The sequence below is a fragment of the Gadus macrocephalus genome, chromosome 15 (assembly GCF_031168955.1).
Source record: "Gadus macrocephalus chromosome 15, ASM3116895v1".
NCBI classification, from domain to species: Eukaryota; Metazoa; Chordata; class Actinopteri; order Gadiformes; family Gadidae; genus Gadus; species Gadus macrocephalus.
The window spans coordinates 1,444,402-1,468,655 of NC_082396.1; the positions used below are offsets into that span (position 1 = coordinate 1,444,402).

Below are 24,254 nucleotides of genomic sequence, written 5' to 3' on the forward strand. Positions count from 1 at the left end.
GAGCCCTACCCGGGTAAATCTTGAAGCAAATGCTAACGTAGAATATTATAGTAAAGCATACAGCAATTAATTCGATTTATAGCGCAGAACAGTGTTGTTTTATTTACTATTGAGGAAGGAAGAAAGAACCTTGCCTTTAGATCTGAGGTGTTTTTGAACCCCGTTTTAATGATGGTAGGCTATGTATGAATATTTAATTAAGAAATGGCCATTTTATCTCTGCAGGCCAGATCATGGCTTTCACTTATAAAGCCTTCAACGCTGCCTGGGTCGGCTGAGCAAGTAATCGTGTTGCATAAGTATAACCTTTAATGTGATTCATCAGCTCCCAGAATCTAGCCTATATTTACCACCTTAAATACAATTGGCCGCATTTGGTCTGAATGGATTTAAGATGCAAAAAGTCAATGCGTTAATTGTGGCACCATCTCTTTAAAGAAATGAAGTCTAATGAAAGAAATTACAACTCTACAAATGAAGACGTGATATAGGCATACAGGCCTGTCTAGCGATATACATATTTACTAAGACTATACCAAATATGGGTCATCAATAAAGGGAATTATTTAATAATAAAAAATCGACTGAATCGTAATTATAAAATAGTTCCTGCATTTAAGTAAACATGAAATGCGTATTGTAGGCTATGGTGCAGAATTAAAAAATTATGAGACCTATATTTTAAACTATTAGAGAGGCTATCATTTCTAGACGGAAAAATACGCCGCGCCATAGGCCCCTATATAGGCCTGATCTACATGCATTCATGTTAAGAGTGTGTGTAGAAAACCTAACTAGGGTGTAATATACTATAGGGCTGGCTATGTAGACCTACAAGCAATATTCGAATTACATTGAACATCTCTTTCAATTCATAAAAGATCAAATACGATAGGGCCAAAGTTTGTTAGTCTTTATGGGGGGCGGTTACAAAGTGCTTTCATAGTTTGTTAATCCGTAACAAGAAAAGCTCCTTGTAACAATTGCCAATCGTAAATGGTCGTGTGGTCATCTGAGCACATGACGGTCAAACGGGCCCGTCCCGCCCTGGTTATTAATAATAAAGACAGAAACTCCATCCGGGCCACCAATGTTTAATGTATTATTATGTAAGCTATTTGGAGGGTGATTATATGGTAATTGCTCATTAGTCTTGTATATTTATCGCTGTACCTTATGTCAAGGCCAAGGGAATTGTGTAGGGTTCATTCTCTCGTTTCAAGGATCAATTTCAAATGCAATTTGTGAAACGGGGAGATCAAGTTGTTGGTGACGTCACCTTCCGACAGCCCAGCGCGAGGCTGAGACACATGTGGCATATTTAAAAATTTTTTAACTTGACATGATTCAATTTGGCAAAAAAAAAATTGAAATGATAGGCTTCTGTAAAGGCCTAGGTTGGGAGCATCGCCTGAAGCTGTTGGTGTAGGCTATGCGGTTCCCCTCGGTTCAGCCCAACAGGGAGATGGAGCAGAAGTCTCTCTGAGTCGATCCTAACGCACGCTACAAAGTAGCCTTTTCCCCAACTGAAACGCTCCAACTTTCCCTTGAACCATCATCTGCAGTGTGGAGGTCAACTATTCAGTGATAAGGTGTTGGGCCTCCGATCGAGTTGCTCGCATAAGCATTCACATGACGCTGTACAGCGTGCGTAATTATACCTACTAATTGCAGATTAGAGGTTTTGGGTCAATGAGGTCATTTGATATGATGGACTCGGATACTCTGCTCGGATAATCATTTCATGTGCTATACGATCACCAAAAGGGCTTGTATAACTTCAGGTCCGCATATGCACAGTGTGGGCCTATCCACCCCTAAAAGCGACATAATCTAGGATTATAAACTTGGCCACTAATCTATTGTCTCGTTTAATTTCCTCAGCCACCAATCCTGAAACCGTGTTGATTGATGGTTTCCTTGCTCTCAACACGTTTGCTTCTGGAAGCGCAGAGTTTAAGGTTAAGATAAGCGGGTCACTGTGGTGAGGCCTTTGACGCTCATTGTTGCATAAAATCCCGTCCATTTGTGGATGTGTCGTATTTAAACCTCACATCCACAATTAATTATTATTCTTATTTTTAGGTTACCCTTTAGTATTCCCCATGTTTCATATAGGCCCTTCAAGACACATAACCATGGCCCTAGTACAAAACGCATCACACATCCTATACTGTGCTGTCCAAACTTGTGTTGGCTTTGTTTCTGCAGACGCTCCGACCGATGCCGGCACCGACACTGGCTCATTGTTTGATTTGAATTGACCATAGAACCTATAGGGCGACAACGTTTAAGCCTCAAACCGACTCCATGGAACCAACATTAAGTGGACGACTAGAATAACATTCTTGTGTTTAACATTAGGTTAACAGAACCATAAAGCCATGAGTCAGTGAAAATAATGTTTTTCAATTTGCCCGCACTATAAACCCATAGGCTAGATGTAGGATTTATACTATTTTTTTTTTCTTGTTATGTTTATGCCTTGCCTTGAAGCATTGTAATAATGGAAAAATTATTACGGGTAAAACAATAAAATAGGCCTACACAGAAAATATATATCCATGCACAAACAACCAACAAAGTAAAGCCAACATTTAGCACAAGTATTAAACGAGGGGCTGTCAATAAGGGAGCCGCTCCCCGCTGCTCCGACGCGGCGCACTGAACGGAAAGTGCGCCAAATTTGTTGTGCAGCGGATCAAGGCTCACCGCCTTCACTGCACTTTCTTTATCTTAATTCCGACTTGAAAAGATATAATTATCTAGTTTGAACAGGACCGCTATCAAATCCTTCTTTAGGCTGGGTGGGGAGAAGCTGGAGTGGATTGGGAGCTCTGAGCCGCTCAGTGTTGCGGGAGATAGGAGTAATGAAGTTGTGGAGTCCGGAGATACAAAGGGCATTAACCTCATTAGCATGAAACCTTTTCTTCTAACTATTGTGGGACCCTTTCAGTCCTCTAATCCCCCTATTTCAAAGCTGGGTTTGTAATAAAGCTTTTAGGGTTTTTTTCCAGAGCTAATGGTATTCTCTAAAGATTTTTTATTGCGGTTATAGTGTAGATAGATAGGAAATTCCCTATAGTTTTTATAAGAGTCCCGTCCCGCCTGCGCCCACCCCTACCCGGGATTACACACACGCACCAACGAGAAAACAATAATTAAAAAAACATATTTCGATGCGTGACAAATGTTCTGAATGTCTTCGGAAAAAAAAAGAAAGAATCCTCGTTGAATGAGCTATGAGTACAAAATGAATATTCAGCCTATGTTAAGGGGTGTATTTATTAGTTTTAATTAAGGAGTTAATTTGCTTGACATAGCCTGATAATAATTAACACTGTGCATCTATATTATTAGTATCACCTATAGCACTATTTAGCCGATACTCCAATAGTGCAACCGTTTGGCTGTTCAATTAAAACACGAATTAGACAAGACAAGGTTTCAACAAAGATCCTATTTTGTGGCACATTGCAACCTTTCCTTATCGCATCGTGAGGGGTAGTCAGATTGTACTAAATTATGTCCAGCCGAACCCTTTGGATGCATGGATTAAGAGATTAGAGCGGACCACTGGGCAATGCATCCCCTTTCCCCCTCATATTACCCGCATGATAATTGCCTAAACTGATTTGCACTTTCACAAAAGCTTGTAGGACTCTTTGTGGTTGGAGCAGGCTAGACGTTAGCTCGGAAAAAAAATAAAACCATCAGAACGAGAAACAAACGCCCCCTAAAAATACAGAAACCCCCAGATTTCAGGCACAGGTCTAAAAGATGACAGTGACTTTAGATTGGTGGACTTTTATATCTGCCTGTTTTAGGACACTCGTTTGTTTGGAGATTACAATTTAAGAGCTGAATTAGGCTGTATCTTTTGTTGTAAGAATACCGCACACAGGCTGATGGTCGCTTTAAAAGTCGCTTAACAAGACCCTCCTAAAATCAAAAGCCCTATATGCTCAAGCTGCGCGCAACATATTGATAAAACTTTATTGACAAAATATTGACAATTACATACTTCTTGGAAGTATACTTTGTGTTAAAATTGTAGCAAACTTAACACATACACAAATTATTTACATTCTGTAAAAGAAGGTTGAACAGAAACATTAACTTTTAGTATTTCTGTACATGGAATAGGCTCAGTGCTTGGAGTTTTCTCGCCTCGGGGGCAAAAGCTCTCAGTTAGTCCTTGGGGCCACTTTCACGGGAGGGTCGAGTCCTGCCGGTCGGCCCGGGCCAGAATCACGGATTGGTAAAGCTTTAGGTTAAAGGAATGACCGTATACCTTTTTCATTGACGTACTGTAATCTGTGGTGTGATAAACTTTCATAAAGTTTTTGAATTGTCATTTTCTGTTCTCTTTTCTTTAAAACACTATAACGCAGCGCTGCTACTTCATGTTTTCACAATCACTTTTACACGAGAATTATTAATTAAAGACTGCACACTTTGTAAAAAGGAAAAAGCACAACATCTCTCAGTTTGAAAATAGAGTAAAAACAAAACTGTTTTTTGAGAAGTTTGTCAAATTAAAACAACTACCAGAGGGAAACTTCTACCATGCAGTTCAAGTTTTACAAAAAAAAACTGTTTTGTGTTTTGGTTTTTTGAGTGAAAACGTTTTTAAAAACCTTCAGAAGTGCAAATGTCCAATGTGAATTGGAGTACAAATTTGGGTTTGTTGACGGGGGTAGTGTGTAGTGGTGGGAGGGTGCGTGGGAAGGGGTCAGGGAGGTGGATCGATCACTGTGATGGCCTACGGTGGGAAGGCCCCCTTCTCCGGGTACAGCCCAGCCACCGGTACGACCTCTCGCCCGCAGCTGCCGACCTCCGCACGTTTGAATTCTGACATTGGCTTTGTACCCCCGCACTGTCTTTTCCCAGCATCTATATCCATGTCATCCTTCACGATGCTGCTTGTCCCAGGTCAAAGTTTGTCCTCTTTTTAATCGTCCGAAGTGACGTCTATTTCCTCCGGACTGCCCTGTTTGGTGGCCAGTCTCCAGCGGTTGATGTGATGCGTTCCCTTCTTCTTCTGCTGCGACTCGGAGCCCTCCTCTTCCAACTTCTGCCGTTTGAACTTTGTTCTTCGGTTCTGGAACCACACTTTTACCTGAACAACAACAACACAAAAACGAACACCGTGTCATTATTGGATATAAAAAAAACGCGCGCAACATAAAACCAACACCAATTTATGCATATTAAACAGCGCGCACGGACGTGCGCTATAGTCCAGTGCTTACTCGGACTAATGTCCCAATATTCAAGCAGGCCTAGAGAATACAAGATCTCAGTGAGCTTGTACACATTTAGATTTCACAAATGACACCAAAACAACACAGAACACTTGAACAACACGCAGCCATAGGCCTGCGCGTAAAAACGCAATACTGGCCATCGCTAAACTGCGCTAAAAGTGCGCCTACTGGTCTATCCAAACTGATCGATGGGGCTGATGTACTGCACTGGCTACGTGAGTGAAACAAATAAAGCGTTTAGGTCTAGTTTTCAGTTGACCATTGTGGCTTAATTTTCAACACGTTTAAAGATGTTGACACATATGACAATGGCCTGGGACATTAGGCCTGCATCATCCAGACCGATCAACGCTCTGTGGGCTTTGTTAACAACGCCCTGAAGGTCTTCGTAGCAACTCAGTTGTATTTAATATGCCTTCTCTGGGCTAATTGAAGTAGGCGATGGTTCATTTCTCCCTTCAGCGGCTCTATGGGCCCCGTCTCTGAGAGAGTCGCTGCTGACACGGGGGACAATAGACGGGGACAGGGTCCACAGAAGCGCCGCTTCAAACGCGCTCTTAAATATGAGCTCTACGGAGAATCCATTGAACCTCCGTCTTGTTCTTTGTATGACGAGTCCCATAAAACGGTTAACTGGTTAATCACCCTCCATTTTGCACAGAAACATCCTCCTTAGTGCAGAGCAGCCCCTATTTAGATTAGAGCACGGCAGGCCTGATCCACCGGCTGTGAGCTTCAGTCCCACTAAAGCCAGCGACCAACAACGTGAAGGCCAATAGGTCGTAGGTGCGATTTTTTTTAAATCCAATTTCTATCTTAAAGGTTAGGCTATTTCACTAGGCTATTTCAAAACCAAAAAAATTATTAATCATTAATTAAACACAAAAAAAGGTAAAAAAAAAAAGGTTCGGTTCTTTGGGAAAATATTTTCTTAAAAACAAGAAACATAAAGTAAAATAATACGTATTGCCAAAGTGATTTTTTCCTGGGTCACTACGGCCCATGCCGACATTAAAGGCCTACACACACAATCACCTCTGCAACGACAACAGGCCGAGACGTGGACAACAAGCGGCCTACTCTAAAATACAATATAACACACATTTACGCATGAAGACGGGTGATCGGACGGAGCTTTGGGCGACTCTCACCTGAGTTTCTGTGAGGCTGAGGCTGTGCGCGAGCTGTTTCCGTTCGGCCCCCACTACGTAGTGGTTCTTCTCGAACGCGTGCTCCAGCCGGAGGAGCTGCGACGGGGAGAAGGCTGTGCGGATTCTTTTGGGTTTTCTCGCCAGTGCATTGTGCAAAAGGAAGCTTTCTGGACTTGTTTCGTTACCTGCAAACGACCAAGGTTTTTTTCATTAGCATCATGTGTTCTCATGTTGCCTGACGAGACACTATAGCTGCCGACGTGCACACACACACACACACACACACACACACACACACACACACACACACACACACACACACACACACACACACACACACACACACACACACACACACACACACACACACATGCACAGCCGCAGCAAAACCGAGGAAATAATCGGAGACCATTCGTGTAGAATCACACAACGTCCACACTTTTTTAAATTGGGTTTTAAAAATAAATGAAAGCGATACATCATTTATTTGGACTAATACACTCGACCTCCACCTTGGTCGATAAAAGACATGCCCTTTTTTAAATATAAATGTGTCTCCTCTAACTAAAAAACCCTCCGTGCAGGTATACGAGCGTGCAAACAAACGTGTTAAAACTAGAGGTGTTCATTATTTTTTAAATAATCGATAGTAGGCTATAGTAAATAAAAAGATTGGCTGATGGTGGTATAGGCCTAAAACCCAGTGTGCCGCCACTGGGTAAATATAACCAGACTGTCCAGTGCATTAAAACATTTTAGATCAGGATCATCTTACTAGACATTTATTGTCAGTATTCTCACTATTTTACCAGACAGAAATCGTTGCCTGGAAAATAATTGGCCTATAAATTCTTCGGATGAGAATCGGCCTTTTAAAAGGAATATATGTTTTAATACGCACACACATCAGGATTATTGGTGGGTGTGAATTTCATTAAAAAAAAGGTTTCATACTATCTAGCAATAATTGTAAATTACGTTAGGGGTGAAGCCCATTTCGCTATAAGGAAAAATGTAATAAAACGTTTATAATTTAGAAAACGACACTAGGCCTACAAATAGGAAACAACAATTATTTCGATAGTCCCGCGGACATCCCAAATTGCGTTTTCAATCAAATGACGATTATGCCTTATTAGACCAATTTATTTTTTTGAATTGCATTTGACTAAATGCATTGAACGTTTTTTTTTTTATCAAAATGTAAACTCAAATTTAATTCTATGGATGTTTTCTGTGCCATTTGACCTGGCAAGAAATAAAGAGAGCTAATACAATGTAGGCTACATGGAATCGACCATCACTATGGTTACATTTATATTTAGCCTATTCAGGCCTCATTTAATTCCAACCTCGCTTTTAAAAAAAAACAACAGTGCATGAACAGTAAGCATCGAACATTCGATTACGTGTAAATAACAAGCAAAAAAATCGCAAACCTACCTTGGAATCGGTGGCCCAGGTACCTATATCTATGTATCAACCAGGGGTAGAAAGTGGACGGGTCCCTTTGCTGGCTGGCGAAAAGGGGGTGAGGGCTGCTGTGGGACGAGGAGAGAGGGTGGCCAGACAGGGCGTGGGGAGGGGGAACCGAGTGCACCGGTACACCCGAGTTTGTAGGATGCGATACCGCCTCGGCGAACACCAAGTCCGGGTTCGAGTAGACGCCCCGGCCGCCGGAGTGAAAGCCGTTCAGAAAGGGGTTCATCTGGCCGGGGTTTGCATAGCTCAGAGCGGCGGGTCGGATGGGCTCCTCGGACCTCGACACCGGTAGCGGATTATCCTTCGCCACCAAAGACTCGATGGTGAAACACCTCTTGGGTGTGGGTTGAAACATGGTTTGATGGTCCAGATTCCCCAGCTTAAGTTGGAAATGTTGCAGTCGTTCCTCGTTGAAATACTCCACCACCACACGAACACACACGCTCACCCGCGAGAGGAAAGTTTCTCAGCAGCACAAGTTGGGAAGGAAAACGCGACGATACAGAAAGCCCCAAAAACAAGCAAATCGCAGTAAAAGTGGGACTACTCCAGACAATCCATGGATGTGATCGTTTCCCCCGTACCGGTTGTGCAGCCGATTTGTTAGTTCATGAGCCTAATTAGTGCTGGAGTCCCATAAACAGCTTCCTCTGAAGCCTGTAATGGCATGGTGATTGGTCGCTTCTACTCCCCTTAAGGTTGAGGGAAGAGGCTTTAAGTGCGTCAATAGAAACGCGCACGGAGAGGCGGACTCGCGCAAAAAGGGAACGGATTCGTTCAGAAGCCCATCTTCACAACATTTCACCTACTCAGCTGAACCAGTAGAAAAGCTACTCGAGGTACTTACGTTTGCATTTATGTCCAACGATAAGGCCTATGAGACTCCGACTTGGAGGAGAGGGGGGGGGGGGGCATGTAGGGTTAGTGTAGGCTATACGACTTCTTCTAATTATGTGGGCTATAAACAACAATATTTCGGTATTTCTGCGTTCATCTATTTGAGGACACATAGCATACATAGCAGTGCCAATCAGCCCCCAGGATAATTTGCACCCATTTGTTATTCCGTAATTTCTCCCAGCTTCATGTTTTTGGAACAGCACTGGCCAGACCTCTTTATTCTGTTATATATGTTTTCAAGATATATTTACTAAATCGTAGAGAATGTTTGATGTTATTTTTTTACACACTGGACGTTATCCGTTTTACCACAATGTAGCAAAATCGAGTTTGACATCATTTTATATAATAGGCCAACATCAAACATACAGCAAACAACGCAATATAGCCCCATCCGCAGATGTAGTCCCATGTCATGCGGTTGGTATGTCAGAACCGAGATACACACAATGCTGGGACCACATTGTTAAATTACAGGTTCAATTCGATTTTATTATCGGGACTTTGAATGTCGTCATGTCTAATTGTATTTATTTAATTTTTCAATGCTATTTTGGATTCATCTTTAGGTCGGCCAAAATTAAGACGACCTTGAGATATTTGTTTAATGCTACAATACAAGTGCATTATTAATTTCTGTGTTTATGCTTGACCAGAATCCATTGGTGTCTTACATGGAGTTATTTAAACGCAGCTGGAATTAAAGACTGCAACACTAAATTGTACTTGACAAATGGTCATTTTATGTTGCTCGAAAGCCTTCCCAGACTAATATAACAATCATTAACTCAAATGAATAATAACAGGAGTAGCCTAATTAATAGGCGTGGTTTGCTGGATTGTTTTTGCCGTCGTGCAAAACCAAATATCTTACCGACCTTCCCGTCGTGCAAAACCAAATATCTTACCGACCTTCCCTATGCCAGGTGTTCAGACTTTGCATAGGGCATATAATATTATGTTATTGTAGAATATCTGACATATCAATATAATGCGATTCGGACGTGTAACAAATATGAAATAGTGGAGCTTATAAATGTAAAAAATAATAAAATAGTTTGTAAAATATATGCATGCATTCATTATCTTTGCTCCATTATAATTCAATTATATATAAATATATATCACATATATACTCTGATAGGCAAAAAAAGGCAGCTTCCTAGAAATTAGGCCTATCGGTTTTAAGTCGGTGACCATCAACACCGTTTGTGAAAACAAAATGCTGAACGTGTTTATTTGTTTTAAAGAAATCATAAATGATCCGTTTTTTCTTTTCAATTTAACATTTTTGTAATTATTTTTTACAATTATATAAATGCAAATAGGCCTACAACTGCCGTCAGTAGCCTCGAGGTTTACCTGGCAAGTTCAATATCAGCCATGTGAAGGCGATTTGAGATTTCTAGGGGATTTTTAGACTCTTAATAAAAATGTATGTATTTATAGCCTACTGATGGATCTAATATAATCAAATTTAAGTTGACAACTCTTTGTTAGGCTGAGAAGGTATCATATGCATCTAATGACTAGATCATTGCCATTACAAGTCGAAGTCCTTCGTCCATGGCGTTCTAGCGACATCCAGTGGACACCAGGTCGAGGTGCACTCAAATTTTACAATGCCGCTTAAATCGTCGAATCCAAAAAAAAAAAATCACCGCAAACTGTTCGGGCAAATTAGTAACTTTATTGCAGACGTAAAGCCACTTATTCAGATAATTGTATTAACAGCAAGAAAATGTCTTAAAAAAAAATCTGAATTTGGACAAAATTGGTGAGCAAACCGCTTTATTAATAAAGGCTTCATCATGTACACATTCAATCTCTTGTCATACAGTTGAATGCTACAAGATTGAACCAATCCACGGATTTGGAGAATTATTTTATAGTCTAACCATGCACATCAAAATGGAAATCCCAGTTAAAGAGTTTATGAAGTTCACAAGATGACAGGCAATATACTAATTCAGATTAGAAACTTGGTGTTGTATTTATTCCATCACCAGAAAGGTACTACAATTCCACAGTTGTAACAGGTCCATAGTGGAAACAAGTTAAACCATTATAGAGGTACAATGCAATTTCGATGTGTGGTGTATTTTGATCCAATTAAATAATCATTCTGCGCAATGACACTCCAACACACCGGGGGCAGTCAGCCACAGACAAGATTGGCCACTCAGCTACAAACTCACAGGTGAAGCAACTGATGTAACGGCGGGTTGCACAACCATATCCTCACAGGAAAGCTGAAACTTGCACTCTTCATCATCTGCTTATTATATATATATATATATATATATGTATAGATATATATAGTGAGAGAGAAATCAAAGAAAAACATCTGGAATTACTAATGCCTATAATAATTGTACCACTCAAAGTAATCATAATGAGAATGGGGTTGTACAAAAGCTTTGCCACCAGTGTGCCCGCGGGCCCCTGGGGTCCACGGGGGGCCGCGGGGGGGCCAGGGGGGGCCGTCTGTGAGCAGCGACCAGCCGTCATGTGGCTCAGCGGCTCAGCGGCGGACGGTGGTCCAGCCGTCGTCGTCCTCGGGGGCCTCTTCCTTCTTGACGGGGCGCTGGGGCTCCTTCTCGGCGGGGGGGGCGGCGACGGCGGCAGGAGCGGCGGCGGCAGGAGCGGCGGCGGCGGCCGGGGCGACGGCGGCGGCGGCGCTGCTACGCCAGGCCGCCTTCTCCCCCTCGGCCTCTCGCACCACCTCGCGCTCCCTGGGCTTCTCGCGCTCCTCCCGCTTGTCGTCTCCGCCGCGCCGCCACAGGCTCCCTGGGGGGGGGGGGGCACGCAGCACAGGGTGAGAGCTGAACCACAGGCCTGCAGCGCGGGGGAGCCGTTACCGGGACAACACTACACACCTTTGAGCAATGGAACCGGCCTTGGATTTAAAAAAATCGAGTTTCGCAAAAAAAATAAGACCATTCCATCCGTCATGTGGACGTGATAAAGGTGCATTAACTACCCCCCACTGCTGACAGTCTGACTCTAAGGCCCAATCCCATTTCTACCCCTTACCCCTCCCCCATGTTTTGAAGGGGTAAGGGGAAGGGGTAAGGGGTAAGGGGTAGAAATGGGATTGGGCCTTAGGCCCAAATTCCATTTCTACCCCTTACCCCTTCCCCCATCAAAACAAGGGGGAGGGCTAAGGGGAAAGGGGTAGAAATGGGATTGGGCCTAAAGAGGTTGAAGAGACCTTTAAGACCAGAGAGGGTCCACATGCAAGGGTCCTCAGAGTCAGTCCTCACACCACGGCAGATGGAGTCTATACATTTAGGGATTCGCGGCACTTGTGGTAACACAGCCCTTTCTGGTCATGTTCAAAACCCAGTGGGACGTGGTGGGGTGAACTGAAGAGAGCTAATAAGTGCACGTTGCTGTACAACCACAGATTGGACTCCTAGTCTCGACGGCATAACGAGTGAACCCTACACTTTGCACTCAAGTCAGCCAGAAAGAGGCAGTGTTAAAAAGGCTTTGAAACAATGGCTAAGACGCCCATCTGAGGCACGTCTTTATCATGATCATCGTCATGTGTGTGACTGTAATGTAGTCGTGTTCATTATTTGAATGATTGATGTGTGATTTGCTGCTCCTTGTCCTTTTCTCCTGCCCCACAGGGACCACAGCGGAAATAAGCCTTCTGGCTTTATCGCGCCATCCCTGACTATTTATGTATTTTAAATGTATGACAGAGTGCTGTTCATATTTTATATACATCAATCAATCATCAATCCATCCATCCATCCATCATCAATCATCCATCCATGGGCCCTGCGCTCACCTTCGTCGTCTCTGGGCGCAGGCCTCGTCTCGCGCTCCCGGCGCGGCTCATCGCGGCGTGGCTCGATGACGCGGCGTTCCTGGCGTTCCTCGCGCTCCGCCTCCTCGGTGCGGCCCCTCCAGCTGCTGGTCTCCTCCGTGCCCCCCCTCCTCCAGGCGCTGGCCTCCTCTCTGGAGGACACGAGGGGAGCCTGGGGGTTAGCACTGAACCAAGCAGGGCTCCACAAACGTTTGACAGCTGAGGGCCAATTTAGGAACCCAAAATTTGACTGAGGGCCGCCAAAGGAAAAATAAATAATCAGGCAGGGAAACGCCGTCAGCATCCCAGTGGGGAAAAAAACTATTGCACCGTGGACCTCTGGGAGGGAGGTCAAGTGAGGTCTAAAACTCGAAACTGAGGTTCTTCCTTTCAAAGAAATGTACAGTTGGATTAAAACTAAAAATCTTAAAAAAAATATATATATCTTGTTTTTCTCCTTACATCTGTGGGTCATTGCGGGCCGCCTGAAATGTTTCTGCGTGATCATTTATGTTTCGGCCTAGAATCGCTGATGCAACCTTAAAGGCTCAGGAACCCTTTGCAGGTTTTTTGGATTAATTTGCCGTTTAGAGTTTGACACTTTGAGCCTACAATATTTAACTTTTTTCACAATATTCGGATTTTCTGAGATTTGGAATTTGGGGGCTTTAAGTTTAGTTTCACCTTTTAAGTTGAATTACCGAAATGAATGAACTTTTGCACGATATTCTAAATGTTCCAGTTCCACCTTTAGGCCAGCATAAGGTGAGACCGTGTGCTATTTGCACACCTTCTCAGCAGAAGACATTTTTCATTTACATTTTAGTTTAATTAACCCGGAAAACACAATGAGGGAAAACTCCTCCTTTGCAATGGTGCCGAGGGTACAGTGGAGGTTAATACATAGACTGAAAACAAATAAAGTAAATAATACAACAAAGTAAAACAATACATGCATCAGCATCAATATGGACATGAAACCTTCCCAATGGGGAAGACTCCTCTCGTACTACGCTCCCACCCAGGGTGGCCGGCGATTCAAGGGGGGCGGGGTTCCATGAAGGGCGGGGCCTACCTTGGTGGAGGTGGGCGGCGCTCTCTGGGCTTCTCCTCAGCCTCCGCGGTGTCGTCAGCGCCCCCGTCACGCGGCGGTCCCCAGCTCTCCTCCCGGGCCTTCTCCCGCTCCCGCCAGCCTCCTCCTGATGGTACAACTACAACCATAAGTCCACCGTACACCGAGAACTACAACCGTAAGTCCACCGTACACCGAGAACTACAACCATAAGTCCACCGTACACCGAGAACTACAACCGTAAGTCCACCGTACACCGAGAACTACAACCGTAAGTCCACCGTACACCGAGAACTACAACCGTAAGTCCACCGTACACCGAGAACTACAACCGTAAGTCCACCGTACACCGAGAACTACAACCGTAAGTCCACCGTACACCGAGAACTACAACCGTAAGTCCACCGTACACCGAGAACTACAACCGTAAGTCCACCGTACACCGAGAACTACAACCGTAAGTCCACCGTACACCGAGAACTACAACCGTAAGTCCACCGTACACCGAGAACTACAACCGTAAGTCCACCGTACACCGAGAACTACAACCGTAAGTCCACCGTACACCGAGAACTACAACCGTAAGTCCACCGTACACCGAGAACCAACAACGTTTTCCCATTGTTTGTTTAAGAGGATCCCATTAGCTTGACTGATGTGCAGCAGGTGAGTGCCGGGTCCTCTCACGCCCTGCCCCTACCAGGTTTCGCCAGGGGCTTCCAGGGCGTGCCGTCGTCCGCGCCCCGCCGCGGCCCGTCGTCCGCGCCCCTGCGGGGGCCCCAGTCGTCATCCCGGCGGGGCCTGGAGTCCTCGGCTCCGCGGCGGGGGGGGCCCCGCTCGTCCTCGAAGGCCCCCCGGCGGGGGGGACGGTCGTCGTCGAAGGCCCTCCTGGCGGGGCGGTCCTCCTCCGCCGCGGCCGCGGCCCTCCAGGGCCCACGCTCCTCGTCCGGCGCCCTGCGCGGCGGCGGCGCCCGCTCCTCGTCGGCGCCGCGGCGCATCGTCCGCTCGTCGTCGAAGGCGCGGCGCAGCCCGCGGTCGTCGGCGGCGGCGCGGCGCAGGGGGCGGTCCTCCCGCTCCTCGTCACGGCCCTCCGGCTTCCTCTCCCTGGAGGGTGGAGAGCAGACGGGTCATACATCGGACTCAAACGTAATAGAACGCATCTGCAAATCGCAACGGCAGCGACTACAAATATAATATACAGATTAGTATTGTTATTATTTTTTTGGTGATTCATTACAATTACTGACTGGAGATCAGTAGGATCTATATTTATTTTTCTTTGTCAATTTAATAGTTAAATAAAGATGCTATAATATCAATTCTTCTCACTACATCGGCCTGGCCTAAAGGAAAGCGCTGTTTATATGTTGACTGCTTCCAGTGTTGTGTTGGTCATACTACAGAATGAGCCACTGCTCTTTTAGTGAATAATTAAAAGAAATTGCATATTAAATCGCAATATTGGTCAAAAGTAAATCGCAGTTAGACTATTCCCCCTCATGGTTCCGCCCTACTGACGAGTGATCAGCGCACCTGTCAGGGGCCCCACGGCGCCACTCCGAGTCTCCGCCCCCGCTGCCGCCGCCGCTGCTGCCGCCGCCGCCGCCACCGCCGCCCGCCGCCTCCGTGCGCTTCCTCCATCCTCCACCGCCGCCGCCGCCTCCGGCCGCCGCGGTGGCGCTCTCCTCTTTGTCACCCCAGTCCTGCTGGAAGCAGAGCGGTGAAACCCGGAGCCAACGGGGCGATCCACACCAACGACATTCATCTTAAAAGCCCGCCAGGAGGCATACTTACAAATCCTACTACGGCCATGCCAAGACACACCTGGCTCTCTTGTGATTGGCCGGGTTGCATGCAACTCAATTGGACGCTGTGAGCGTTCGCGAGCGTCACAAAAGAGCTCTAACCCCCAACTCTAACCCCTAGGAGCTAATAACAAGCCTGTAAAAGCGCAGTACTCGAATCCATAGACAGCAGAATCAAAGATGTGTGACGGACCAATCAGAAACAGAGGCGGGCGTGTCTTTTCGGGGGTACTGGCGTTGCCATAGTAGGATTCGTAGATGCGCTGCCAGGAAAGGGTCGACGGTGAGGCGAGGCGAACCTTGGTGGCGGGCTTCTCCTCCGGAACGCGCCTCTCCTCCTCGCGGCGGTGCTCGCGCTCCTCGATCTCCTGCTGACGGGCGCGCTGCTTCCTCTCCTGCTCCTCCAGCTTCTGCAGCTTCTCCTGGTACTCGCGCTCCTCCTCCTCGCGCTGCTCCTGCTCGATGCGCTCAAGCTCCTCCCGTTCTGGGGGGGGGGGGGGGGGGGGGGAAGAGGAGGAGGAGGGGGGGGATAAAGACTCGATGAGTTTGGCCGGTAGAAACAAACGACGACTCGGGATTCGTTGCCGTTGTAAATACGTGAATCGTCAGGTAGAGTCCAAACGCAAAGAATTAAAACCAATGTAAGCTACAAATGTCGATGCTATATCGAATTCTGCCAAATTCATTTTAAAAAGAACGATCGACCGGTATCCACAGAAGCAGTTTAACCTCACAAAATATAAAACCCCACCAAAAACAAGATAAGTTTGCGATATTGACTGATTAAAGCCATGGTAGGCCATTTATTATAAATTCATGTGTTTAATTGTTCTTCACATCCGGACAGCAATCCGTGGGCCTTCCCGGCGACCCTCTGCCAGTGCTCTCATAATGCAGACCTGAGGCCTCCCCGTGCCGGCAGACCTGATGCTAAAGCTGACGAGTTACTGCCCCGTTAAGGGGTACTTGTTAAGGCTTGCTACCTTCAGAAGCTAGCAGCCTCTGGATCTTCCAGACGAGGGCCGTTCCCCCGTGAGGTGTGTGATCCCGAGCGGCCTGCAGGGGGCAGTAGGGGGGGCCGGGCGCTCACCTTTCTTGAGAGACTCCTCGTGGATGCGCTGGGCCTCCTCCTCCTTCTGCCGGTAGTAGGCGGTGCGGCGGTCGTCCTTGCGTTGCCGCTTCCGGTCTTCCAGACGCTTCTTCTTCTCCTCCACCACGCGCTCCTGGAATGCCGCGAGTTTTTCCTTCAGACGGAAAAAGAGAAGAGGCAATTTGTTAGAGCTGTAGCGATGCGTCGACGTCAAAAATTCGTCGACGTCAAATTTCTCCGTCGACGATTTTCGACGGAGAAATGGACGAAAGTCACAATAAAGGAAAATGTCCGCGCACGAAATCATCAAAGGTATGGAAATACTTCAAGTTAAGTCCTAAACGGAAAGGTGTTGTGATTTGCACTCTTGGCAATGTTGGAGCATCTCAAACGAGAAAGTATCTCGTGCGCATGAGAAAGTATCTCGTGCGCACGAGAAAGTATCTCATGAGCATGGGGAAACATCGTGCGCATATCACTGGCAGTGTGTGTGTGTGTGTGTGTGTGTGTGTGTGTGTGTGTGTGTGTGTGTGTGTGTGTGTGTGTGTGTGTGTGTGTGTGTGTGTGTGTGTGTGTGTGTGTGTGTGTGTGTGTGTGTGTGTGTGTGTGTGTGTGTGTGTGTGTGTGTGTGTGTGTGTGTGTGTGTGTGTGTGTGTGTGTCGTCAGCGAGTAGGTGGACGAGCGAGGAGAGCGAGCGATAGCGTGCGTGTCAGTCTAGTGAAGTCATGAACGAGTCCGGTTGTGTGTAAGAATAAAATACCCAGCCTGTCAAGAATCGGTGGCCGCTTCATTCCATCATATTCCGACCTATAAGCAGACTCACTGTCGGTCAAAGTGAAGGGTCATGCCCCCGAGAGCGCATCGGACCTGGAGAGAACGTATCACCTGTGCTCCTCGGTCTGGGAGCCGACAGCAGGAAAGATGTAACTAACCATCTCGTAGTTGGAGGCGGAGCGCAAGAGAGTATGCGCACACATTTTTTTCATGTCCCTTTACGGGTTCCGTATTAAATAAAGTATATTATTAAGAATTTTTTGGTATTTATTTGAGATACATTATGTTTTTTATTAATCGAGCAACAGAAAAAAAAACTAAAAAAACGTCCAATTGGTCATTAGATTAGTCGACTAATCGATAAAATAATCGCCCGATTAATCGTTTGATAAATAATCGTTTACCCCCAGCCTTACAATTTGTTGAAATGGATGACCTCGTTCGACAAGCTATGAGCGCATGCGTCTGTACGACGGGTCCGTGTGGAGGGGTCCCCTCGGCCGTACCTCGTAGATGAAGCTGCGTGCTGCGGTGATCTTGGACACAAAGTTCTCCTTGTCCTCCATCATCCTGGACATGCGCTGCTTGTGCTCCAGAGCCTTCTCCCGCTCCACCTTCATGTTGCTGATCTGAGGGGGAGAACGCGCGTCGTCACGGTTACTACAGGTTCACAGGCGGCGCCCGGCTGCCCTTCCTCAGTGAGCAGACGTACCCGCTCCTCCTCCTGCAGCTCCCACAGCTCCATGTCCTTGATGCGCTGCTCTTCGTAGGCCTGCTTGATGAGGGGGATCTCCTCCAGTCGCTTGGCCCGCTCAAAGTAGTCGATCTAGACGGGGAAAACCACACGTTGTTTAATGTTCCCCGCGGCGCTCCACGCAGCCTTCGTGATCCAGAGGTGTACGACGGCGGACGCGGCGTACCTTCTTCTCCTGGTTCTTCAGCCGCTCCTGCAGCTCCCTCTTCTCCTTCTCCAGCTGCTCCACCTGCTTGGCCATGATGAAGTCGGGGTCCAGCTCCTCCAGATCCTGTTACCAAGTCGACAAGTTAGTTTGATGCTAGTCCACTTGGGCCTCCTTGTGTGATGATTCCTAAAGCTACTCTGCAGTCTGTCCTGTAGTTATTTTTGCATTATCCTTGTGCAGCACTTTGAATCTGCTCAATGAGTAGAAGTAAATGCACAGAAGTGTTTGTGGCGGACTTCTATAAAGGAGATCTATAAGGAAAAGGCCTTTTTAACGATTGCAATACTGGTTAGATGTAAGCTGCATTTCGTTGTACTGGTTGTCCTTACTTGTGCAATGAAAATAAAGATGAATCCATCTAATCACCCACGTCATCCGAGTGCGTACGACGGGGATCGTGCCGCCCAGACAGGCCGGTTCAAAGGGACTCACCTCGATGTCGATGTCCTTGAAGGCCTTGGCTCCCAGCTCCGTCTTCTTGATCTGCTCCAGGCGCTCCCGCACCGTCTTCTTCTTGATCTGCTCGTGCTCCTGCATGATGCGCTCCTTCTCGCGCTCCTTGGCCTCCTGCCGCAGGCGCTCCTCCTCCGCCTTGCGCACCTTCTGCTGCTCCGCCTCGCGCAGCTCCAGCTCCTCCTTCTCCCTCTGGATGTTCAGGCTCTCCAGGCGCTCCTTGCGCTCCTCGATGGTCTGCCGGCGGGCCAGGATGCGCTGGTGGTCCTTGCGGCCGTTCTTCAGGTAGGCGGCAATGGCCAGCTGGCTCTGCTCCTCGCGCTCCGTCTAGAGGGGGGGGGGGGGGGGGCACAGAGAGAGACCAGAGTCAGGCAGAGGACAGACACCATCACCCAGGGACTTGGGGTGTACACATCAAGCCACACAGGGACCACAGTGGAAACAAGCCGTTCGGGCTTTACTGTGTAACCCCTGACTATTTATGCATTTTAATGTATGACACAGAGCGCTGTTCATATTTTATATCAAAATGGTCAAATAAAGAAAATATCACATGTGGAGTGTGTTGATTTGGACGTCTGAGAACCTCAGACCGAGTTCCCCATTAATCTTTTAACAAAAGATGATTTGAAAAAGGACGAGCGATGTTCTCGTCTGACAAAGGGCCCCAGCGAGGGAACACTTGGCGAGAGGACAGTGGATAAGCCACAGGGTCCTGGAGCGGGCAGGACGGGCACCCACCAGGATGGAGGCAGGCCTGATGATCTGGATGGCCTTGGCTAGCGAGGAGGACATGGCGGTGAGCTGGTTCCGGATCTGCGCCGAGGGCATGTTCTGCAGGAAGGGCCCGACCGGGGAGTCCTCTTTGGTCGAGTAGTTCAGGTCCGACCCGAAGCGCAGAGTTCGAGTGGAGTGGTCGATACGAACCTGGAGTCAAATCAAGGGATATCGTTTTTATTAGGGGCAGAACAGTACGCAGAAGTCACGGTTCAGTACTAACGCTAAGGTCCGCTGGGGAACACTAGACCAGACTAGAGTTAGCTGTATACATTTACGAATAAATAAGTGTACTGTTTTTCTTGACACAGTCACATAACCAAGCCTGATTAAAAGGAAAAAGAACAACAGTGTTCCATCCATTATTGGGGTAGGATTGTAAGAACATCTAAGCAAAACATTTGTCTTATCGTTGGTTTGCACAACATGTTTAATATGTTAAGTACAGTGCACCGCTGCCTCAACCGGAGCGTACCTGCAGGTCACAGTGGCGGGCGGCGTCCACGATGGAGCGCTCCAGCTGGAAGGCGTCCACGAAGGGGACCAGGGAGGCCAGGCGGCTGAACTCGATGCTCTGGTAGATCTGGGCCACCTGGTGTGCACGGCGAGGAACAGCAGACGTGGTTAGGCTGTGTGCGGTCGGGGGGAGACCATGTAACAAGGTGTTCTCGGTGGAGTAGGTAGGGGGGGGGTTGTTTGAAGGTGGGGGTACAGTGGGGGGGGAGGGGGGGGGGGGGGGTTACCTGCTGCAAGAGCCGGAGGATGGTGTTACTCTGCAGATGAGGAACATACTGCTGCAGGTCCGACTCCTTCTCGGCCTGGTCCCTCACCCAGTCTAACACCTGTGTGGAGGGCAACCGTGTTCAGTAAGAGACCGCGAGGATCCAAAGACTCGGGTAGAGGACAGGTTTAGGACGCACGTGTTGAGAATTTATTTGTTAGAAGACTATTTAAAAGAAGAGTTAAGATGGATAAGTTAATAATAAATAAGTTAACATTAATACTGATAGTTAATATTCAACATTTAGATTGACAGTTCATGTGTCAGATACATATGTGGTTAAAAACAGACTATATGTCATTATGATTTGAGAATTGTAACGGACCTCATAACCCAAAATGCATTGGGCTAGGCTTGAAGTTCGTTCTTGTCAATCAATCATCTGTTCAATGATTTTGCTGAGCAAGCACACGCTGTAATTACCCTTTTTTTAATTTCACTAAAACGTCTGAATTTCAAACAACGTCTTGCTTTGTTATTCTTAGTCGTTAAGAAGATAAATGTACAACAGCATGTTTCGCTTCTACCAACTTAGGCTCCCCACCTTGGTGACTCTTCCGCTCAGCTTCAGGGGGTGGAAGTCCATCTCCAGCCAGTTGTACAGCTCTTTGACCTCTGGTAGGATGTACTGCAGCAGGTTGAACCGCACCTGTTGCACCCACAGTGAACAGATTAACATTCAGTCCAGAACACGTATTCAGTGTACAGGACGGGCGGACCCAGAGTCCCGTCGACCGTAGTGGCCTCGAGTGGCGGAGGACAGCGCACCATGTCGTTGATGAGGCTCTGGCGGGTGGGGGGGGACTGCAGCCCCAGCAGGGTGGCCAGGCGGCGGTGTTTCTCCACGATGATGCCGTCCATGTCCAGCAGCCGGGCGATGTCGGTGCGCTCGGGGGTGATGGGGATGGACAGCGTGGCCAGCAGGACTCTGGTGGACATCCTGACCGTGGGGAACAACCAGGGCTTTAGTGGACTCGTTCCATGGTGGGACAACAGGTATGCAGACCATACAACCCCCAAGATATCTTTAGGATTAGGGAAGCTCCAAAAATTACCCGATATCTTTATTGATATAATACTAGTTATTTTTTTGCATATTTAGTGTTGAATTACAATTTGACCTCATCTTGAGGTTTTATCTGATCCAATATGCAAAACCAGACGCACAAACTGTTGCATTGGGGAAATTCTAAAGTTTTTTCCGCCTCCGATCTGAGTGCCTCCTGTGTATTTTAGTCGTAATAGTACTGGTTGACGACGCCCTAGATGTGATGGATGGTTACCTCTGCATCTCCTCTTGGGTGAGATTCTTGCGCATCTCCCGGGAGAGGTGGTAGAGGCGGTGGAGGGTGCAGGCGTGGAAGAGAGCGTTTCCGGACTTCCAGAAGACAGTGGACACCTTGTTGTAGTAGTTGGCCATCAGCTGGGGCTTTGGGGGCTTCTTGGAGAGAGCAAAGAGCCCGTGGATGTCCTCCACAGCCTTGAAGGCCTCCTACCCCAGGGAAGAAACAAGCAGAATCAGGGACACATCCTCGATCCTCTTTACGGGGGTCAGGCGGAATGATGAGTGAGTGTTGGGATTTATTGGGGGTTGATGGTTATTCAATAAAGTACGGAGGACTGACCTGCCACAGCTCCATGCTGATGGCGCTGTCGAGCTGGACCAGACGGGTCTCCAGGTGCATGGACTGGCTCTCGGGGTTGTTGAGGTTGATGGCGGTGCTCTGGTTGTGGTGGCGCTGGATCTGGCCCAGGTGCATGCGCAGGTTGTCGCAGAGCTTGCGGAACTCAGCCTTGCGGGTGTACTGCAGGCAGAACTTGAAGGCTGGGGGGGGAAAAAAAAACAAGCTTGTTTACACATTGGATTGAAAATAGCTGCCGATTAGAAGTGAACATTTCACAACCCTATTAAGAAACTGAATGTTATCCGCAGAGGTGTTTATGTGTTCAGCGGGCGGGTCTACCTTGCTGGGCGATGTCATGGTAGAGGCGCTCCACCTTGGAGTTGTTCCTCAGCAGATCCAGACACTGCCTGTAGGACTCCCACAGGAACTTCACCCAGGGGGTGAGCAGCAGACGGTCGGTACGGTCCTGGGTGTCCTCTCCACTGACCGCACTCAGGAGCACACTGGAGTCCCACAAGCAAGCTCAGTGTGAACACGACCCCACGGAAATACACAATGTGACTTAAGCTCCCACAGGATAACCACGAGAAATATATAAGATGACGTCACAGTACCAAGTACACAGTATTAATCTAGTCAATTTCAATGGCTTCATTTTAGTCTCTAACACAATTAATAAATGGCTACTTTGCACATGATCCACCCAGACTCACCTCTCGGGGGTCTGGATGTTGTCCAGGTCCTCGATGTCCAGAACCATCTGCTGGGACTCCCCCTTGGCGGTCTCAGTCTTCTCTTCGGCGAGCTTCAGGTACGCCCTAATCACATCCTCAAGAGACTTGATGTTCACCTACAGCCACGGGGGGAAAAAAGTAAGTCCTTGCGTGTAATCATAACCACCCAGATGACAACTTTCAAATTTGCCACGTAGTCTCATTCAAACCTGCTGGCAGATGTTCTTGTACTGGTACAGGCCCTCTTTCGCCAGGTGGCTCTTGCGGAGATCCACGCAGAGCTCCAGGTACTTGAGCATGATGGGCTCGTGGATCTTCTGCCATGTTCGATGCTTCTTGCTTTTGATGACATCGTAGAGAACATCCAAGGCTGGCTGCTTCTTGCCAACCTCCAAGAACTCTGCAGAAAGGCACTGTAGTTAGTTTATCATCCGTATGCTACAGCGAGAGCGCGGAGGTGACCCGGTGGGAGTAGGACATACGGGAACGTCATCGTCATGTCAGCGTAGGATACCTCGTATCTTACAAAGAACCCGGGACAATGACAGGCGTGTAAAGTTGTCCTTATTAAACAAAAACAACTGAAGAGCAGATCATTGGTTCTATAATTGAGGTTAAGCTAAACGAGGAAGGCTACTGACGTTCACATTCGCCACTATTGCATTGCTAACCGCTGTGTGGCAGGACTCTGTGTGCAATATGGCCTCCACGCCATTCCAACGAATGCTAGCACCTAGCTAGCCGCCGCTGAAAGCGACGTGCTGCTACAGCGAGGATGCTATCGTCAGCTAACCTAGCTTAAATGACCGGTGTCTTCATAGTTCTACAACAGGGTCCATGCTTACCGTTTGCTCGTTTGAGAGCATTCTCCGGGCGTTGAAAATAGGCCGGCATGTCGGTGGCGTATTAGCGAAACTTAGGATCGGCTGACTTTGGTGAATTTGACCAATTTCACCAGTCCATCCGGGCGAGGCAGTAACCCGCTTCAACACGGAGTCGAGAAAGGAAAAACCTCGTGAACGGCCTAGCTAGGGTTGCCAGATGAAAAGGCAGAAGCCCCCTAATACAGCGTTGCACAAGTGCATCTTTATAGTTACAATACACATTCATATATTGCATTGTTCTGAATGGATATATTTGCAATAATGACATACATACCACCTTTGGTGAAGCATACACAGTGTTTGTGGGTTTTTTGGGACAAATGCAACGTTTTTTTCATTCATTACATATATTAATCACGATTATATATATTTACATTCCCAACCCTCTTTTGTTCATATGAAGACCTACTGATAGAATCAAATACAAGTGGTTTTGTCTTTAGAAACTGAAAAGGCAAAGAAATAAAGACAACTTCTAACATTGAAATTGAACTGTACCCTGCTAATACATTTTTTAACCAATAACAGTGCATATATAGGCCAATATATATATTTATTTATTTGTATTTATTAATTAACTATTTTATTTTACTTTAATGAAGTAGTATAATTTGAGATAATGGTTTGTGTCGATTTATTAGATAAACTTTGTCAAAATCGTATCTGATCTGTAT

At 46.9% G+C, this 24,254-nt stretch overlaps 2 protein-coding genes across 8 annotated transcripts; both read right to left on the reverse strand.

Annotated features, from left to right (window-relative positions):
• Positions 1-3,971: 3,971 nt before the first annotated feature.
• Positions 3,972-8,754, reverse strand: emx2 (empty spiracles homeobox 2). Of its 2 annotated transcripts, XM_060073244.1 has the most exons (3): positions 7,865-8,742; positions 6,422-6,606; positions 3,972-5,122 (listed from the first exon to the last, which is right to left on the reverse strand). In XM_060073244.1, the coding sequence occupies exons 1-3, from the start codon at positions 8,256-8,258 to the stop codon at positions 4,955-4,957; spliced, it is 747 nt and encodes a 248-aa protein (XP_059929227.1). In that variant the 5' UTR covers positions 8,259-8,742; the 3' UTR covers positions 3,972-4,954. The 2 variants fall into 2 exon arrangements, with proteins under 2 accessions (XP_059929227.1, XP_059929228.1); XM_060073245.1 differs by lacking the exon at positions 6,422-6,606 and having other exon boundaries at positions 7,865-8,754.
• A 2,444-nt stretch (positions 8,755-11,198) lies between these two features.
• eif3s10 (eukaryotic translation initiation factor 3, subunit 10 (theta)) lies at positions 11,199-23,717 on the reverse strand. 6 transcript variants are annotated; one of them, XM_060072664.1, is made up of 23 exons: positions 23,542-23,716; positions 22,906-23,096; positions 22,676-22,812; positions 22,302-22,465; positions 21,963-22,162; positions 21,621-21,829; positions 21,106-21,277; positions 20,882-20,986; positions 20,300-20,398; positions 20,032-20,148; positions 19,521-19,706; positions 18,759-19,106; positions 18,285-18,389; positions 18,077-18,190; positions 17,871-17,993; positions 16,591-16,744; positions 15,800-15,984; positions 15,304-15,398; positions 15,229-15,267; positions 14,396-14,799; positions 13,699-13,834; positions 12,606-12,775; positions 11,200-11,593 (listed from the first exon to the last, which is right to left on the reverse strand). In XM_060072664.1, exons 1-23 carry the CDS (start codon positions 23,588-23,590, stop codon positions 11,328-11,330), a joined length of 3,768 nt encoding a protein of 1,255 aa, XP_059928647.1. In that variant the 5' UTR covers positions 23,591-23,716; the 3' UTR covers positions 11,200-11,327. The 6 variants fall into 6 exon arrangements, with proteins under 6 accessions (XP_059928644.1, XP_059928647.1, XP_059928645.1 ...); XM_060072662.1 differs by having other exon boundaries at positions 15,304-15,401; XM_060072661.1 differs by having other exon boundaries at positions 11,199-11,593; positions 13,699-13,822; positions 15,229-15,401; positions 23,542-23,717.
• Positions 23,718-24,254: the final 537 nt, after the last annotated feature.

Coding starts and splice junctions, on each gene's coding strand:
- emx2 (XM_060073244.1), bottom strand. CDS start 8,258: ATGTTTCAACCCACACCCAAGAGGTGTTTCACCATCGAGTCTTTGGTG. Junction 6,607..7,864: donor CCTGGGCCACCGATTCCAAG/GTAGGTTTGCGA, acceptor GGTCGTTTGCAG/GTAACGAAACAAGTCCAGAA. Junction 5,123..6,421: donor TCAGCCTCACAGAAACTCAG/GTGAGAGTCGCC, acceptor GTTGTTGTTCAG/GTAAAAGTGTGGTTCCAGAA.
- eif3s10 (XM_060072659.1), bottom strand. CDS start 23,590: ATGCCGGCCTATTTTCAACGCCCGGAGAATGCTCTCAAACGAGCAAAC. Junction 20,149..20,299: donor TCCTCCGGCTCTTGCAGCAG/GTAACCCCCCCC, acceptor CGTGCACACCAG/GTGGCCCAGATCTACCAGAG. Junction 18,191..18,284: donor TGAAGAACCAGGAGAAGAAG/GTACGCCGCGTC, acceptor TTCCCCGTCTAG/ATCGACTACTTTGAGCGGGC.